The following is an 18522-nucleotide window of genomic DNA, read 5'->3' on the forward strand; positions in this document are numbered from 1 at the left end:
TTGTGCGTTGAATGGCACTTGAGTTGTTGTATATGGCAAGCATCGAAGCAATTTGGATAACCCTGACAAGAGGCTTGAAAAGCAAAATAAAAAAAATTCAAAATGGACGTCGAGATACACACGAACAATATCTATTGCTTGCAAAATAAATAGAAATTTTTGGTTTTGTGTTTGATATTAGTGAATGAATTGTGTGCATTTGGTGTATTATTTGATAAACATTGATTTGGACAATACAGACAATTGACAAATTGTGATTTACGTGCAGAAAAACTGAAAATTGTGTAAAATTTCGAAAAATTCCATAAAAAGTCCGCCAGTCTGTTTCAATTGAAGTACATTTTTTTTGTGTGTGGTGTATCTATGCTTCGTCCGTTTCATTCGAATTGTGCATTTTCAATTATTATTTTTTTCTCTCGCTCTGTGGCATAATGTATCATTTTAGATTTTTTTAAATGGCGATCAAAAACAAATGAATAGTGCTGATGGCGTTTAAGAAGTTTGGTTTGCATTTAATCGATAGCATTGACATTGTTTGGTAGAAAATTGACCATAAACGAGTAGAAAAAAAAGAAGTTCATTGAGTCAAATCAAATAAAATAAAATAAGAAACGGCAGCGACGGCATCAACATCAAGCAGCAGCAGCAGCACAGCGGCGGTGGTGTGTGCTTTGAGTGTATTTGTTCATACAGATGTACAGATGTACAACGTAAATGTCTGTACATGTACAGATGCGCGCTTGTGTATATACATGTGTGTATGTGTTAAAGCAGCAAGCGAGAGCTAATCTCTCCGTGTAATAAAGAAAAGAAAAAAAAAACAACAACAACAACAATAACAAATTTCGAACACTTTATTTGCGTGTACGTGAGAATAACGACGAGGGAGTGCACTTCTTTCTAAATGGTTTGTACATACAATATACACGAGAGTTTATACACTGAGAATATTAATTTTGAATGGGATTTACGTACAAGTTGCTTTTGTGTTGATCCGGTAAAACTCTGAATCTCTCTCTCTCTCTCTCTCTCACTCTCTCGTTCTCTGGTTGTCGCGTTTGTTATATTCGCCTCGGAAAGAGAGTGTGTGTATGTGCGCGTGTGTTTTTTCCTTCTTTCTCTCGTTCGTTCGTCCATACGTTCGTTCGTTGGTTTGCTTCTTTTTCTTTTATTTCCATTTTATTTACTGTTGGTTTCATTGAATAGAGTTTGGAGACATGTTACATGTATCTATATGGATGTATCTACCGCTTTGTGTGTGCTCCGCTAAATTACCTATTAACGCTGCTTAATTCAGTGTGATTTTCATCGCTTTTTTTCGGTTTGTTCGTGCTTTTTTTTTATTTCCATTATTTTTCACATCTTTTTCGCCCGTGGTTGCTTGTGTAATTTGCGCGAAAATAAACACTTCGTGTAAATATTTGTGGAAAATTGTTGGTTCAATTGTTGTCATGTTTTATTTTCTGTTGTTTTTTTCTACATCTTCTGTTTGGTATGTGCGAATGTTGTTAATTTAAGTTCATTGCTCAAATCGACATAAATATTTAAAATAAATGCCAATGGAATTTCGGTGTGGATCGCAAGAAAGAGAGATAGAGAGATAGAGAGAGAGAGAAAAGAAAAACACTAAAATACCAAGTGTATTTTGGAGTGTGAACGAAATAAAAGAAAGAAAAAATAATAAATGAGTAGTAAAACGTCGTTGAGTGCCTGCTAACTGATTTGGGAGACGAGAGTACGTAATAGTAAAAAAAGAAGAAGAAGGAGAAAAGAAAAGAAATATGGTTACTATGATGTGCATTGATTTGTGAAATCGGCTATGGGGAAAAATGCGTCAAATGTGCTCCCGTGAATTGAAAACCATTAATCATAAAGCAAACAAACCAATTGAGCGAGCCAGCCAGTCGATAGAGAATCGGTCCCTCTTCGATTTACATGCTTTAGCATTTTATGAAGATGACATGTTTCTTTTGATTTGCTGCTCACTTTTATTTCGTTTCGATGGCATGATTAGAGATGTTGAGTGTAAAATTAAGCACGATATATTGAAACCGAACCAATCAACGTGAATATATGTTTTGCAGTATTTGAACACGCATACACACAATCGCGAAACGCAAAAAAAAGAAGAGAGTTAAACCGAGTCAAACGATTGAGACAGCACGGGCCAAATCATATGAAACAAAAGACGGATGCACACGAGCACCATAAATTTTATTTGACATAAAAATTTTAGATTTATTTTCGGTTTTCTGTAATTTCAAAACCATAAGTTTTTGTTTTGTTCAGAGTTTGGGTCGGTTTATTTTCATGAAAAAGGAACTACTCACAATCCAAGACTGAATAAGCTATAACAATAAAATTAACAAACCACGATAGCCATTATAAAATAATAAACCATTAAAGTAAGTGGATTTGCTACATAGTTCATAATTGAACGTACTCAATCGATGCATTCCGTTTCGAAAGTGAAAAATAAACGCCAACAAAAGCAACAATAACGGCAGCAAGGAAAGTCACAAGAAAATTGAGTTGTGGATTGTGCACAGATACACTCTGTGTTGACGGATCGCACACTGAAATGCGCTTGTGATAGTTTTTAATATGTCCATATAAAAAAAAATCCATTGTAGCCAATGGTTGGTAATGTGAACTGTGTTTTTTATTTTTCACTTCTGTTTGGTAACATTTGTAGATTCATTGTGACAGAAAGTGAACGAAACATCTGTAAACACGGATAACCTACGTGCTTTGGACTAATGGCAGCCAACCCTCCAGTTGAAATAGGAGTAGGTCCCGACCAACAGGTTAGCTAACTATATTCATGTTAACGCATATATTTATTCGTTTATCGAATGAAACGAATATCAAAGTCTCTCACCCTCTTAAGTGCGTTAATTTCCCTCGTATTCGCACCATTTCACACAAATACAATTGCACAGATGATTGGATCATCATGGTATTGAAGATGATCCCGTGCATTTTAAATCGTCAGTCTCATTCGCTGTTGTCATCATTGCTGTACACTTATTGAATGAACACACATAACCTCAAATCGAAACACCGTTGCTATTTTTTTTTTTTTTGGTTTCCGCCTTTCGTCGATAAACATTTAAACGATTTTCGTGTTTGTTTCGTTTATTTTCTTCCGCTTCGTTCGCAATAACCAAGGCTGTTCTTCCCGATTATACGCCAATCCAAAATTATGGAGATGCCGGTGATCGTGAATTAGAAGAAACACGATGGAGTCCAGGAATTGTACTCGATACAGATTTGTTAATGTACTTACGAGCTGCACGTTCAATGGCTGCATTTCAAGGTTTATGTGATGGTGGTTCACCAGAAGACGGTTGCTTAGCTGCAAGCAGAGACGATACAACAATCAATGCACTTGATGTGTTGCATGATTCAAGATATGATCCAGGCAAAGCACTCCAAGCACTTGTTAAATGCCCTGTACCCAAAGGAATCGACAAGAAATGGACTGAAGACGAAACAAAGAAATTTATCAAAGGATTACGACAGTTCGGAAAGAATTTCTTCCGAATTCATACAGACTTATTACCGCACAAAGAAACGGTGAGTGATTTCCTTCCAAAATTTGGTTTGCTGACTTGATTCACTGTTCGCTATTTCCAATAAATTACTGAATAATATGGTTCTTATTTAAATTTGCAGCCCGAATTGGTGGAATTCTACTATTTGTGGAAAAAAACTCCCGGAGCAAATAACAATCGACCACATCGCCGACGAAGGATCGGCTCATTACGTCGTATACGAGTTACAAGAAACAGCAGCAACACGCCGCCAAACAAGAAAGAAGAAACTCCAGAGCCAACGGCCACGGAGGACAACAGCTCACTGACAGAAGACGATGCCAGTGAATGCGATAGCGATTCAAGCATTACCAATAAACGTACGTACTTCACAAACGTCTACTCCATCCATCATTGTCGATGTTCGATGATTTCGCATCAGGTCTATTGATTTTGTTATTTTGATTTTTTTTGTCCGTAGGTTCAAACACAGGAAACAGTGAATTGACCGGAGACGAATCGCCATCCAGAATGAGAACGCGAAACAAACCAGCAAAGGAATCAAATAACAAACGGCCAAAGCGTGGCGGTGATACGCCCGATGCTAGTGCTACGAATGAAAATGCGAAAACACCAAATAAAACGGATCGACGTAAATCGTCGAAGGAAACGCCTACAAAAGGAAAGAAACGTACAAATATCGACCTTGATGTGGATAATGATGGCTCTGACGAGAAAGAGAAGAGAAAACGAACTGAGGTACTGTGCCTATTGCCAATTATTTTTCTATTGATTTCTGCGGTATGAGATAAAATGTTAATTGCCCCTGGCTTTTTTTTATTCAATGTTACAGAGTCCAACTGAGAGCTTAAACTCGGACAGTCGACCCGGTTCCGTGTTGGATGAACAAGAAAACACCAACGATCCACCAGACACTCCAATGGCTGATACGGAGAGAAAAGATACGGACGCAAAGGTACCAGAACCATCACCAGCTGATGAGGCCAATTCGAATGCCGTACCGAAAGATGAAAAACCGAGTGCCACTTTGCCACCGAGCAGCGCTGATAAACCAGAACCGCTTACCGACAAGGAAAAAGATGCATCGAATGACAAACCACGTTCGATTTCCGGCGATGATTCCAGTAATTCCGTTGATGAGAAGAGTGAAGCAGCAGCGGCAACGTCTCAAGTAAGTGCAGTCGCCAAGGGAAGTGAATCACCAACACCGGTGGTTTCTAAGGCGGTGAACAGTAGCAGTAGTAGTAGTTGCAGCAGCAGCAGCAGCAGCAGCAGCAGCAGTAGTAGCATCAGCACGGCTGCACCCACAGTCACAAATACAATTACCAGTACTAGCTTAACGGTTGTACCATCGATATCCACATCGACGATTACAAGTTTAGCTATTGCAGCGACCGTTGCTGATCTCAAGCCAATCGAAAAGATTGAAAACGCACCAGTGGATGCTTCATTCACACCAAAGAATGAACAGGAGATGATTTCGACCATTGCAAATATCAAAAAAGAATCAAATGTACCGCCGGTTGCCGTGGATAATAGCAACGAATATACCGGAAAGAAGGTGGCGATGGTAATCAAAAAGGAGCCCGGCCAAGATGAATCGACCGAAAGCAGTAGCAATAGCAGCAGCACAGTTGGTGATAGAAAAGACACTAATCAAACTGAACCATCCAACGAAATTAAATTGGCCAATGAGATCAAGACGGAGAACAAGTGTGGCTTAGATTTATCGGATACGAATAGCAAACATGACGATGCATCGAGATCAGCCTTTGAGCCACATATCAAATTTAATGTAGCAAACAAACTGCCACCAGTCGAATTACATGCGAAATTCAATTCAGAGCTGACCAAACCACCAACCGAACCGATCAAATTTGGACAAGAGCCACCTCCGCTCGCAGCTAAGTATCCACCGTCATCGATGGCAGCTGATCTAAGTCAAAAATATGACACAAAATTATTTGGCGATCAATCGATCAACAAATTTGAAATGGAAACGAAAGACAAAACCAGTGTGGATATGGGTAAGAATAATTGTGTTATTTATTTCTATTCTTTTGTTGATTTTTTTTCTATGGAAAATAATGAATGCGTCTTTTTGTGTATTTTTCTTCAACCCAGTTATCAATCCGGCAGCTAAGTATCCAGTTCCAAATGATCAAATAAAGAATGAAATCGTTGAGAATGTGGCATTAAAACGACCACCATACACAGAACCGTATCAACATATTCGTTCACCATACGAGCCAACGTCGATGCTGTCGAAATATCCACAAGTGTCGGGTGCACCAATTAGCATGCCGCTAGGTCTTCCGCAAGACTTGAAATACACACCGCCGGCGATCGATATGAAATACAAACCACCCGAAAACCTATCGAAATCACAATTTTCGGCCGACAATCTGGTGAAAGGGTATGAAGGCGAACGACGGTTCGTAAATTTGATATCGAAAGTAAAGTGACGTTTTTTTTATTGATTGTGATTTTGTTTTCTTCTTATGAGCAGAGAGTCAAGCGAACGAATGCCATACGGACCACCTGGTAAATATCCACCGCCACCGCATGAAAGTGGTGTGGATACAAAACCGAATGTGGAAGCATTAATGTCACATTTACCACCACACACGAGCGCCGTTCCAATGCTGATTGGCCCAAGCGGATTGCCAGCGCATCCATTATCATTAAGTCATCTACCTCCAAATCATCCATCATTAGTTACGTCACCACAAACAGCTACAGTGCCTCCAAATACTTCATCGTCGATTCAAGGTACAATCGTCAAAGTATTTTTTTTCATTTTCCATTTGACGCGATAATAATGATCAATCGCTAATCGATTCAAATGTTCTTTTCCTTTCAAATTATCGATGCAGTACAACCATTAAACTTGCTGGGTTCAACGGCCAGTTTGATGCCACCTCACAGTACGTCTTCGGTCGTGCATCCCGCACTACATCGTCCACCCGTAGAAGCATCTGGCTTGCACCCACAGTGAGTATCAAGTTCAAATTAATCGTTGAATAATGTGTTCAACTCTTCGATTTGAGCAAATGAGAAAATGTTCTTTTCCATTCGTTTACAGATACCCTGGAAGTGGAGCATTTTCATCAGCAATTCCGCAATCGTCCAGCAACAGTCAGATTCTTTCGCCTGCGTTAAGTTTGTCGCGTGGTGAACATGAGCGACTCTCTCTTCCATTACATCTTCCCCCGAATATGAGCACGACACCGATTCAATTGTTACCTCCACCGCATGCAAGCCACTTAGGCCCGCCATTGTTACCAATGCCTGGCTCATCATTGGTTAGCGCATCAAGGTAATTATCGATTCAAACAGTCCCTTTTTGTATATATAAGTGCCAAGTCTAACTAATAAATGTTTGATTTTATAGCATCAGCTCTCCTTCGACTGCTATTCCACCGGTCGATGGACGACGATCACCGACAAGTCCATCGCCTGCATTGAGTTTGTCGGCTAGAGGATCTATTTCATCAGTACAGGTACGAATGATTGCACAATTCTTCTGAAGACAGAATCCATTTCATTTTCTAATACAAAATATTCCTCTTCGTATTTGTTCAGGCTCCACAGAAGATACCATCTTCGATGGACAAACCGAATACAAGCTCGGCATTTAGTAGAACGAGTCCGAATGTACAATTTACGCATCCATCGTCACATCGGCCAGTTTCACCGTCACAACCGCCGACCAGTTTGACACGAGCCAGTCCGTTGCATTTATCACATCATTCGTCGTCGGCTCTTCCGGGAGCATCAACACCAAACACGGGTATTTTCAAACGACAGTCACACATGACGCCTCCTCCAACCTCTTCGTCGCCACTGTTCACGGAAAAGAGGTAATTTTCAATGGACATTTTTTTTGCCATTTCAAATCGGATGCGTTATTCAACTTTTTTCCCCCTTTTTTGACTCCAAATAGTCCGATGAATAAAATTTATCCACAAACTCCGACGTCACAATCAACGCCGCAGCCACCTCAACAAGCGACACCTCAACCGCGAAGTGGTCCTTCGCCGCCAGTTTTACGACATCCTCAGCCTGTGCCACTACCACTAATTGGTCAAAGTCCAATACCATCACCGATGCTCTTGTTCCCTGATTCACCATACTCGCCGAACCGGTATCCCCCATATCTGTTCTATTCGCAGAGTCCATTCAACTCTCCGTATCCATATCATCCGTATGGACCGGCACCGTTTCAATACATGAAACCGCCGACAGCTGGACCAGGCCTAGATCCAGCCGTCATATCACATCATCCCGGTCAAGCAACACGACACGAAGATCCATCACCGCATCCAGATACAAAGGCTGCCAATCTTCTGCAAATGAAAGACAAAATGAAACCACCAACACCAAAAACTACTCAAAGGTAAAATTGAACAAAATTTGGCGACATGCTCATTGAACGGAATGTGTGATATCTTTTTTTTGAGCAGCAGTTCGAACCCGGCAAGCACTTCGTTCAGTGGGCCACATCATCAATATCCACATCCACCTCATTCAGCGTTCGGAGAGAGTCCGATCCCATTGCCACCGGGCAAAAGTCATATGGAAGCATTGCGAGCGCATGCACATTCGGCTAGCAGTGGAATTAGGTGAGAATTCATATCGATTAAAAGAGAAAAATTTTCACAGATTTTCAATCAATTTTTTTTCTCCATCTTCCAGACAACCATCATCAAGTGAACCCGTTCATGTTGATATCGAACCGGATCCAGAGCCAGAAATTCCAAGTCCAACTCACAATATTCCACGTGGTCCAAGTCCAGAGGCAAAACCAGACGACACCGAATGCCATCGATCTCAATCGGCCATGTAAATAATTCAAATTCACTTTGATACGCTATAAAGTGTGCTCTCTTTTTATTGCAAACCTCAATTAAAAACACCACGTTTCATTTCTGGTTTTAATTCTAGCTTTGTGAGACGTTGTGATCGTGGCGATTACAATTCATGTACTCGAACGGATTTGGAATTCAAGCCGGTGGCTGATTCGAAATTGGCGCGCAAACGAGAGGAACGTGATCGTAAATTGGCTGAAAAGGAACGTGAAAGAAGGCAACAGCAACAGGCTCAACAAGCCGTGCAGCAACAGGTTTGTACAAACAGTTTTCTTCTTCTTCTGTCGGTTTTTTCTCTTTGTCCGTTTTAAAAGTCAAACAAAAACTAATTAGATATGTGTAAAACAACAACTACAGCAGCAACAACAGCAGCAACAGCAACAACAGCAACAACAGCAGCAGCAACAACAACAAGCGGCCGCTGCTCATCAGCAACAGCAACAGCAAGCCGCTGCGGCAGCACAACAAGCGAAAATCAAAGCCGAAATCAAACCATTTGATACACCTGCAATGCGACAACTGTCAGAATATGCACGACCACATGTTGCTTTCAGGTAATTAAATTACACGTGAAAATTCAACGAAAGTGAATTCATTCATTAACGGTTGTCAATTTTCAAAATTCCAACGTTTATTTAGCCCTGTCGATTCGATGGTGCCACCATATCATCATCCAATGGGACCAATGTATGCACGTGAAAGGTACGCTATCGATCCACAATGAATTGCCACTATTTCCATTGCACATTGAATCATTTCAAAATATACATTCTATTCTACAGGGAATTGGAAGATTTGAAGAATGCTCAGGCGGCCCAGGCCCAAGCTCAAGCTCAAGCTCAAGCACAGGCACAAGCACAAGCACAAGCCGTTGCGTCTTCCCGATTGGACTCGCACTACATGGATTTGTATCGAATGAGGTATGTGCACTCGTGAGTCGAATTCATCTTGTGTTCCATCTTCATGATTTCGTCTCGTCATTTTTCGCATTATTGTTTGATTTTATTTCATGTTACAGAGGGTTGCATCCATCTCAGTATCCGTTATACACAAACCCAGCAGCTGCAGCTGCTATGTCACAGCTCGAGCGTGAGCGATTAGGCATTCCGCCACATCATGTCGGCCTGGACCCAAGCGATCCAATGGTATTTTCTAATGATTACTCGAATTCATTTCTATTGAGAAAAAAAAGAGAACAAATCGGTTGAAAAACCATTTGTGACAGGAAACATTTTAAAATGATTCTTTTTTGTTTGAACAATTTTCTTCATTTTGATCGTGAAAGTAGATTCGTTTGAAACTAAATTTAAAACTTAAATTTCCTCCCATAGCAACCACCTGATGCTGCTGGATTCCAACTTCCACGTGAGTTTGTATTCATTTTTTCCATTTTTGTAAAAATTCTAAATGTCAGGTAGTAAATGCATGATCAAGCAAAGTTCAGGCAGGGTTATTTCAACCGTTTCTTACAAGTTTCGAGAGCGAAAAAGTTTAATTTGAGTTTTGTATTTATCTTCCAATCAATAGCCAATATGTCACCTTATCCGAGACCGAATATGTTATTGCCACGAGAGCATCCCGATGTTTTGCTGAGAATGAGCTATGCTGATCAATTGCAAGCGCAGGTTTGTTGATGTTTTTTTCTTCTCTCAAATTCAAAAGAAAAAAAACTTTGTTTGAAAATGCAAAGAAACATCAATCATATCATCATCGTTGTCATTCCAGGCGGCCGAATTCCAACGACAGTCAATGGATAGAGCGGCAGCGCATTCAATACATGAGCAGTATTACAGGTACAATTTCCGATAATCACATTCTTCGCAAGTAGTGATCGTTTTAGTTCTTCTTCTTTTTTTTACTATTATTATTTTCTATTTTTTGTTTGTATTAATTTGCGTGATGAAACAAATGTATCAATTGTATGTAGAACATTTTTGTAAAAAAGAACACTTAAAACAAACTGTTAAATATTTTAGTTGTGTTTTTCTTTATTTCTTTTCTTTTGCATTTTTATTTTTCAAAGAAAGAGATAAAAGAAGAAGAACTTTGTGGCAAAAAAGAAGAAGAGAGTTTTATGTAAAAACATGTGTATTTATAATAATGGAGTATTTCTAAATTAAAAACGAAATAATTTTTAATTTTCTTTTCTGTTTTGTTTCAATTGTTTGTTGTCTTTGATTTAAAATTCATTTGCGCGTTGTCTATTCCGCCGCAATAAGTAATCGATTGGAAATGACTGTTTTCCATTTCGATTGAACCGAATTCAAATGTAATCGTTCGTTTTCTTGTTAAAATCGTCGATGCGTCACAATTTGCCCATTATCAGAATTCATTAAAAATCAGCACACGATCACCCTTTCATTAATTGTAAATACATTTTTTGTACTAATAGTAGCACTTTCAACTAACCCAACCTGGTATGCCCGGTTCTAACAACTGCTTATCAAATATTATAACATCAATTCATACCACTAATAGAGAAATAAAAACCAAAACGTTTGCTACTATTCCATTGGGCTATTTTTTATTTTGAATTGTTTTTCAATGAGACAACACGTTCAATTCCGCCTTTAATGTGACTAAATATAGAACCAAAATCCAAAAAAAAAACACACACACACAAACTAAATCAATCGCTCTATGTTTAATGGAACGCATGCGATCTATTTTTATTGGGTTTTTTTCTCTTCTTTATCACTTTTTGCAGATTTCCACCACTTTAAAGCAAATTAAAGAATTGAAACCAATAGAATTAAAACAAACAGTGAACAAAAAAGCCACTGTGAAGCAAACACAAGTACCTAAGCGAAAAAAAAAATGCGATAGTAAACAAATGTGTTAGATTCACATTGATAGCAAACGATGTGATGATTCGCTCACGGCGAAATGCAGAGCCAAAAATAAAAATAAACACACATCCAAAATATCCATGCGATCGTATCGAGGCAAGATGACAGTGCACACCTTGATGGTTTTGCATACGCGAATAATTGTCTATTTGCAAACAGGCAACAGTTAGCGAGGAACGAAACTCAGTTTCAATCAACGTATACTAGACTGTGCTGTGTTGGAAGTGGGGGGAAAAAAGCAAATGCTGTCTATCCTTTTCTCATCGTCCGCTCAACTCAACAACTTCGAACGTTTAAATTCAAAAATCAAACACACACACACACACACAAACACACCCATACTCAACCAACGTAAGTGATACTAGAATCATTTCGAACACCATGTGTTGCATAGTAAAATTCTTCAGCTACTTAAATAAAATAAAACGAACCCATGATAATAGATAGAGTTGAAAGCAAAACGCAAATTTGAAGCAGTCAGAACGAGACGTGCCTTCTAGCCATCAGGATCGTTGCAACTTTCCAGATATTTCACAATCAAATGGAAACTCGTTTGCGCTTAATTCAATTTCAACATTCGATCAAAATGCATCTCAAAAGTTCTTCAATGAGAATCATACGACCCTCCAAAACAATTTCAACGCATTCGATTGCATTTACGCTGCTTTGTCTTTTATCAATTTTACTTTTTCGCATCAGTTTTATTTTCCAACAATATTACAACGGAATTAGTATTCGTTTTTTTTGGTTTGGTTTCAACACAAGCAAAATACACAACAACAGCAAAGAACAATTCGATATTTCTCACTTAATTTTGTGTAAATTATCTTCTTTGTGTGCAGTAACGTATTTATATTTGTTTTTTTTTTCTTTCTGTACTATGTATACTATATACCACATTCTAAAATAGAAATTATTTGCATTGGATAACATTTGAAACTAAAAATCAAAGTCAGAATCGAAGATAGATTAACCAAATAGCATCAGATTAGTTTTAAAACAAACAGCAACCATTCAACAAATCGAACATTTTCAAATGTACAACTAAAAAACCAGCCAACAAAAATCACAGTCAAACTACTACTTAATTGTTTCGATGATCATTTATCTACTAAGCCTAGCATTGTGTACGATAAAATTCATTTTTTTACGTCATATGTTTTTTGCAGACATCACGAAATGAAAGTTAGAGCTATGGAGGAGGCATCACGTGGAAAGCATTAGATTTAGACACATCTCTGAAGTGAGACTATCCTTTAAAGCTTGATCGAAAGAATGATAGTTTTTATGAAGAATGAAAAAGCAAAATGAACGAATATTCGATGTGCTGACACGAAATTTGCATGCGATAGAATCCCATACGAAAGAAGAAAAAAAAAACGAGAAAAAATCATATTTATATATTTTGAATGAGGCGCACGCACAACATCGGCAAAACAAAAGAAGAAAAACAATTGCTAACCAAAAATTTGAGATTTTTATTTTGCAGAAAAATTGTGAAGCTCAAGTTTATCTTGAATTTTGATGAGAGTGAACAAAAAAGAAGGAGACAGCTGAATAATTTAGGCATAAGGATTTACTTGCAATACTGGATGGAAAACAAGCTTCAAACGATAAACGGGACCTTCTTTTTTTTTTTAAAGAGAAAAACACGAAATGGATTTCAACCAATGAGATGATAGTGTGATGTTTTGGTCCTGGGTCTTTTGACTGCTAATAAACATTTTCATGTGTTTTTCTTCTTAAATTTAAATTTGCGATTCATCGCATGATTTACTATCGAATGCGCAACGAATTGGTTTCATTTCAAGCATATTCAGTTCTGATCGTTACTTCGGTGCGAACAACATTCATACACCACATGCATTCATTTCATTAACGAATAGAAAACAGAAACAAAAATTATTATTTGTCTGAACGCTTTTTTTGTCAGTCAAATATCCGATTGAAGATGAAAAAGAAAAAGATGATAACGAAAGAGGAGAAAAAGAACAACCTAAATAAATTAATTAGAGACTTTGAGATAAAATTTGATTCTCTCACTACTCCCCCTCCCCTTATTCGATTTGATGACAAGCGAATCAAACTTAAATCAGCTATGTATTATAGTGATAATCTTTGCATAGATTAGTTGGTATGAATAATGTAATTTGTAGAAAATGCAATTTGCGATTCAACAGTTTTGAAGAGCAAATGAAAACAATATAGAACAAAATGGCAAACCTCGTGAAAACGATTCTTACACACCGAATTATGAGGAGCATACTAAGTGAAATATTCAAGACAATTTTCAACAGCTTTACAAGAAAAAAAAAACGAAAACTTCGTGGTTGATTTTTAATGGCCAAAGCAAAGTATGTTGAAAGTGTGATGAGCAAAAAAAAAAGATGTGAAAAAGCAAATAACAATGGAAACGGCATTTAGGGAATTGCTAACTTCTTGCGTGAGCGTGAAGACTAGTGATACAAACAAACAAACAAACAAAAAACGATGCAATTTGAACAGTTTCAAGACCAGTTTCATTCAGATAATAAGTAGAAAATGTATATGACAGCGCATTCGATGAATTTTTCGTCAGCAATCTCTTGAATTACGCACAATGAAGCATTCACACTCGGTGTGTCGCTTTCATCTCGATGAACGCCAAGTGATAAATATTTCGCTTTGCTCTGCACAAACTCAATGAAAAATTAACGAAAATCAGAGATTGGTCCGAAGAGTTTGTTTTTTTTTTTTAGACAAATCATGGAATTGAATGCCAACGTCTCGGTTTTTTTTCTACCGATGAATGTGCTGTCATTGAGCCCATTGCGCTCGCAGTGATTACACCGAAACTGTAGTCAATACCACTGCCGTGAATTATGTAAGGGAAAGAGTAAAACACACAAAACAGTATTAAAATCAGACCTTTGAATGATTTGAATTTTAAAGTTCTTAAATCGAACCAAAATCGTTTTTTGGACTAGATTCACATAGGCTAAAAATCGCATGCTATCAAAAAAAAAACGAAGTTGCTGCCGATCGAGCAGAACTAAACAAGACATTTAAACGAACATTGTATTTAAAAATGAACAAAGAACAGACAAACAAAATATGAAGAATAAAAAAAAACATAACAAAATAGCTTTAATATTAAGAGATGAAAGCAAATTTAGATTATTTAAACAAACAGAAAAAAACAATACACACACACACACACACATACATATACAGACTTAATTATGGATTACGTGAGGGATAAAAATAAAACTTCAAACAAACAAAAACTAACAAGAAAATTTACTTAAGAAATCATTCTAAATCCTAATTACTGAAAATATAGCATATGCGTACTCAGATTTAAATAGATAAGACCAATGTACAATAATGTAATAGTGAGTTGAGTTCCAATCGATTTGTGCGCCCAATAAAGCAAAACATTTGATGATAATCATCAAATGACCGATGATGAGAAACAGTAAATTGCAATTGTAAACCATAACAAACACACACACACACACACACACAAATCGTTCACTAAATAAGATCTGTATACAATTGAATGGATTCAACAACACAGTAACGATTAGCGACACATCGTCGCTAATCTATACAAAGTAAAAATGAAATGAAAGAAAAAAACATACACATTCTTAAGGGACAAAAATTAACACAAAATTATTTACGTTTATATATTCGAAAATTAAAAATTATATTTAATAATAATTGAATGCAAACAGTAAGAATAAAAAAAAATGAAGACAAAAAATAAAATGATTTCACTGAACATGTTCAACCAACAGCAACAAAAAAAGAATTAGTAGAGAAATGTCTAAAGTTACTTTTGAACAGATTTAATAATGAAAAAAAAAGTTTTAATAATAATGAAATAGATTAATTGTTTTATGTGAAATGGCACAACAACAACAACAAAAAACCGACAAAATCAATGAGATAAAGGAAAAACGATGAATTATTCGTATTCGCGTTAATTCGTGATACTTATCAAACCGAATTAATGCTCCAACCAATGTAGGCATTTATTAGTAGGCAAGAAAGAGATAACACCTAATTTAAACCATTTTCATGAAAACAAACAAAAAGAAAAGTAACCGAAACTGAATGAAGAAATCAGATGAACACATACACAGACACACACACACATGAAACACCACACGAATAAACTTATAACTAATATTTCTGATTATTAATATTTATTTTATCATATAAAAATTATATTATTAAAATATATACCAGAAACAGCAAAATCATAACAAAAAAAAATACGCTTTGGCTTTTATTATGCTTGGAATAACCCTTCCCCATGCCCCTTTTAAATCTTCTAATTCAAATATCTCATCTGGTCATCTGGCTGCTGGTTCCCCAAAATACAAACCTATTTCTAACGCTCTATTTCATGTTTTTAATGAGTTCACTTAAGCGACCGATTTGGAGTGTGGTGAAGGTAAGTTGACCGAAATATGCTAATTTAAAAATCAATAACACATCGATCATTTTCGTTTTCTTTACAAAAGAGATCCCAAATAATTGGACTTTATTTCAACATTTTATTCTTTTTTTACAATCAGAAAAGTGATTTTCATTGTTGTTTTTTTTTTCTTTAATTTATTACATTGCGTGTGTGTTGTGGATTTTTGTATGTGACAAAATAAATTAATGAGTCTTCTTGCTTGGTTTGACTAATTTTTCGTACTTTGATTTTGATGCGTGCCACAAGTAGAATGGGATGGCTAATGATGGCAATGTCATAATGGCGAATGCCACCCAATCAAACAAATGCGATGAGAAGCGTTTGTTGAAATCGGCCAAACCAACAATACCACCCTCTCCTGGCTCTGAGCTGACAGCATATTGAATAGAATCTGCATCTTCGACGGCTTTGTATTGAACTTCGGCCGATGTGAAATTGAAGTAACCGTAAGCTTTTGGTCGTACAACAACAACGTGTGAAACATTGGTTTGTGGAGCAATACGATCAATAACAGCACTCAATTGTCCACCAACAATATCGAAAGCCTCTGGATGAAAACCATTGTCAACTGGAACGAATTTTGTGAACAAATACGAGCAATTCGGTTAGTTATGCGTTTCAATCCATGGTGAATAATGTTGAGTGAAAGTTTTATTGATATACGTACCAAGTTTGACGTGAACGGCTGGTCCATTGCCAACGTTGTACAATGTGTATTTTACAACGATATCGCTCTGTTCGACGAGGTATTTATTTAAAATTTGTTTGGACACCAACAAACGAGCAGTGGTCTCATCCTCGGCTGCAACGCAAACGGAGAGAAATCCGAGCACGGCGATCGCACACAAACCCAAAAATTTATTCATTCTACAAGGGAAATAAAAAATCACAAATCAGACGGTTAGTTATGAGTTTAAGGTCACTTCGATGGCTGATAATTTCATTGTCGCCAGAGTTTTTCTTCGTCTAAACGCTTTTTAATGATCCGTATGAATTTAGTGCAAAATTTTCTCAACCAATTTTTCTATATCCAAATTCATGGTACACACGTAAAAGAAAAGCCCCGTTTAATTTACATTGATTTAAACGAAAATGTTTGCGGAAAATCAGTTTACTCACTTGTTTAATGCTTTTTATTGCTGGTTTCTTTCACTTTAACCGAAAATAGTTTACAATTTAGCACAATATTCCCGAAAGCCGCTCTCGATCTGTTGACACGTATCGGTCTAATGCGAGTAAAATTGGATCCGAAATCGATGTGTAACTACTGTCTATGCCGCGAAAGTCATCAAGTAAAACAGACAAATGTCGTGACGTGTCGAATGCGTTGCCATCATGTGTCATTTCAAATTAGTGGTTTCGCAGCAACAAAATGCAGCATCGTCAACGCCATCTATCGATAAACCAAGCAGTGGGAGACAGACATGAACGATTATCCATTTTCATTTCAATGGAAACGCATATTGCATTTGGATAATTGAATTGTTTTTATTTTCAAGAAAAGAAAAAAACGAAAACTCATATGTTTTCCCAATGGAAGAATTTCCTTGTTCTATCATTTTATTTGCATTTATATGTGTTTTAGGCTTTAGAGCCTAAAGAGAAAAATTGGAACTTATACTAAAAGAAATAGAGACTTCATATCATTGAACAAATGAATTAGCTTCCTTTTAATTTTAGTCATCGTCTTCTTCTTCCTGATCGAATAAATGTTGTAAAGTGGGGCGATTCTTTCCATCTGTCTTTTTGGCGCTGTCTGTTGATTCTGCATTTAATTTTCGTTTGTTTGTTTTCTGCACTTTTTGACCGATCACATACTCAGGCATCACAACTTTGGAACCTTTCAACATGGCCTTTTCACCCGTCTCTTCAATTCGATCTCTTCGTTCGATTTCTCCCCGCAGTGGCACTGACTGACTGAACGATGGCTTTCGATGCTCCTTCGAATTGTTCTGTTGTTTTTTGAATACAATTCTACCACATGAACTGTCGTCAACGTCCATTTGATTTTCACCAGCGTGTTTCTCTTCTTCAGCATCTTTTCGTTTTTCAATTTCGGCCAGAAATGCGAATGCAGCCGATGTATTTGTTCGGTCCGAGATATCAGCATCGTCTAATGAGTATTTTTTCCATTTGTGGGGATTCATCTAAAATCACACAACATTTTCAACACATTGCTCTGCCAAACATTCTATCTGACTTTAATAATGATACCTGATAATCTGGAACTCGTCGAGGTCGTAAGCATTTACCAATCGGTGCTTCGGGTCGCTTGAATATACTTTCTTTACCATGGAAACGTCGTCCCTTTATGACTGCTTTTGGATGATCCCGTGAAGATGGTTCGTCTCGAGGTGATTGCTTTTGATCCAGACTTGTACCTTGGATGCATTGCTCAGCTGATGTTAAACACTCGAACAACAACTTTTTTTTATCTTCATAATTCGACGACATTTTACGAAGTGAATTGCTTATTTTCGGTAAACAGAATTGCGGAGACTTGAGTTTAACTAGCCGTTTTCGGTTTTGAGCAACAATCCTAGAAACGATTCGGAGTATTTATTCTTTTTGTTTTGCCCAGAAAGAAACGTCAAAAATGTGACACTTCAACACAACGAACATATATGCTCTGCATAACATGAGCAATAATATCTAAGTAAATAATAAAGTACTTATCTGCAGGGTAAATTTCAAGTATACAACTTTGAGTAGAGAGCTAATTTTGAAATAGCGTACAGAAGCAATTTTTGAATTTTTTATCATTGAAGAACTTT

General features: G+C 37.1%; 3 protein-coding genes and 1 long non-coding RNA gene across 52 annotated transcripts; 1 reads left to right on the forward strand and 3 right to left on the reverse strand.

Moving 5' to 3' along the window:
* The first annotated feature begins 81 nt into the window (after window positions 1-81).
* On the forward strand, window positions 82-13242 carry LOC129578949 (arginine-glutamic acid dipeptide repeats protein). Of its 49 annotated transcripts, none has more exons than XR_008689160.1 (25): window positions 82-907; window positions 2696-2807; window positions 3172-3579; window positions 3679-3916; window positions 4018-4295; window positions 4390-5584; window positions 5682-5991; window positions 6067-6329; window positions 6434-6551; window positions 6643-6876; window positions 6952-7060; window positions 7143-7420; window positions 7504-7956; window positions 8024-8182; window positions 8256-8402; window positions 8505-8682; window positions 8786-8982; window positions 9068-9130; window positions 9211-9348; window positions 9447-9573; window positions 9760-9793; window positions 9956-10053; window positions 10154-10221; window positions 11136-11628; window positions 11721-13242. XR_008689160.1 is itself a non-coding variant. In XM_055468348.1 (24 exons), the coding sequence occupies exons 2-24, from the start codon at window positions 2760-2762 to the stop codon at window positions 11149-11151; spliced, it is 5157 nt and encodes a 1718-aa protein (XP_055324323.1). In that variant the 5' UTR covers window positions 82-907; window positions 2696-2759; the 3' UTR covers window positions 11152-13242. The 49 variants fall into 49 exon arrangements, 36 of the variants coding, with proteins under 36 accessions (XP_055324323.1, XP_055324301.1, XP_055324313.1 ...); XR_008689161.1 differs by having other exon boundaries at window positions 11725-13242; XR_008689167.1 differs by having other exon boundaries at window positions 84-907; window positions 5682-5973; window positions 11725-13242.
* On the reverse strand, window positions 5580-11194 carry LOC129578955 (uncharacterized). The gene is made up of 2 exons (XR_008689168.1): window positions 10838-11194; window positions 5580-9603 (listed from the first exon to the last, which is right to left on the reverse strand). It is a non-coding gene; the product is annotated as an uncharacterized LOC129578955 (long non-coding RNA).
* Window positions 13243-15770: 2528 nt separating the features above from the next.
* Window positions 15771-17042, reverse strand: LOC129578954 (translocon-associated protein subunit beta). Its single transcript, XM_055468361.1, has 3 exons — window positions 16868-17042; window positions 16416-16615; window positions 15771-16316 (listed from the first exon to the last, which is right to left on the reverse strand). The coding sequence occupies exons 2-3, from the start codon at window positions 16612-16614 to the stop codon at window positions 15931-15933; spliced, it is 585 nt and encodes a 194-aa protein (XP_055324336.1). The 5' UTR covers window position 16615; window positions 16868-17042; the 3' UTR covers window positions 15771-15930.
* A 227-nt stretch (window positions 17043-17269) lies between these two features.
* LOC129577815 (protein TSSC4) lies at window positions 17270-18347 on the reverse strand. Its single transcript, XM_055465411.1, has 2 exons — window positions 17963-18347; window positions 17270-17895 (listed from the first exon to the last, which is right to left on the reverse strand). The coding sequence occupies exons 1-2, from the start codon at window positions 18200-18202 to the stop codon at window positions 17425-17427; spliced, it is 711 nt and encodes a 236-aa protein (XP_055321386.1). The 5' UTR covers window positions 18203-18347; the 3' UTR covers window positions 17270-17424.
* Window positions 18348-18522: the final 175 nt, after the last annotated feature.

This window comes from Sitodiplosis mosellana, unplaced genomic scaffold, assembly GCF_009176505.1.
Source record: "Sitodiplosis mosellana isolate CC-2019 unplaced genomic scaffold, AAFC_SMos_1.0 Smas_scaffold_6226, whole genome shotgun sequence".
NCBI lineage: Eukaryota > Metazoa > Arthropoda > Insecta > Diptera > Cecidomyiidae > Sitodiplosis > Sitodiplosis mosellana.

Excerpts from the sequence above, each read along its gene's own strand:
- LOC129578949 (XM_055468320.1), top strand. The coding sequence starts at position 2,760 with ATGGCAGCCAACCCTCCAGTTGAAATAGGAGTAGGTCCCGACCAACAG. Across the intron at positions 7,957-8,020 it reads ACACCAAAAACTACTCAAAG|CAGCAGTTCGAACCCGGCAA; the intron begins GTAAAATTGAAC and ends CTTTTTTTTGAG. Across the intron at positions 10,222-12,446 it reads ATACATGAGCAGTATTACAG|ACATCACGAAATGAAAGTTA; the intron begins GTACAATTTCCG and ends TGTTTTTTGCAG.
- LOC129577815 (XM_055465411.1), bottom strand. The coding sequence starts at position 18,202 with ATGTCGTCGAATTATGAAGATAAAAAAAAGTTGTTGTTCGAGTGTTTA. Across the intron at positions 17,896-17,962 it reads GACGAGTTCCAGATTATCAG|ATGAATCCCCACAAATGGAA; the intron begins GTATCATTATTA and ends GTGTGATTTTAG.
- LOC129578954 (XM_055468361.1), bottom strand. The coding sequence starts at position 16,614 with ATGAATAAATTTTTGGGTTTGTGTGCGATCGCCGTGCTCGGATTTCTC. Across the intron at positions 16,317-16,415 it reads AGCCGTTCACGTCAAACTTG|TTGACAATGGTTTTCATCCA; the intron begins GTACGTATATCA and ends AATTCGTTCCAG.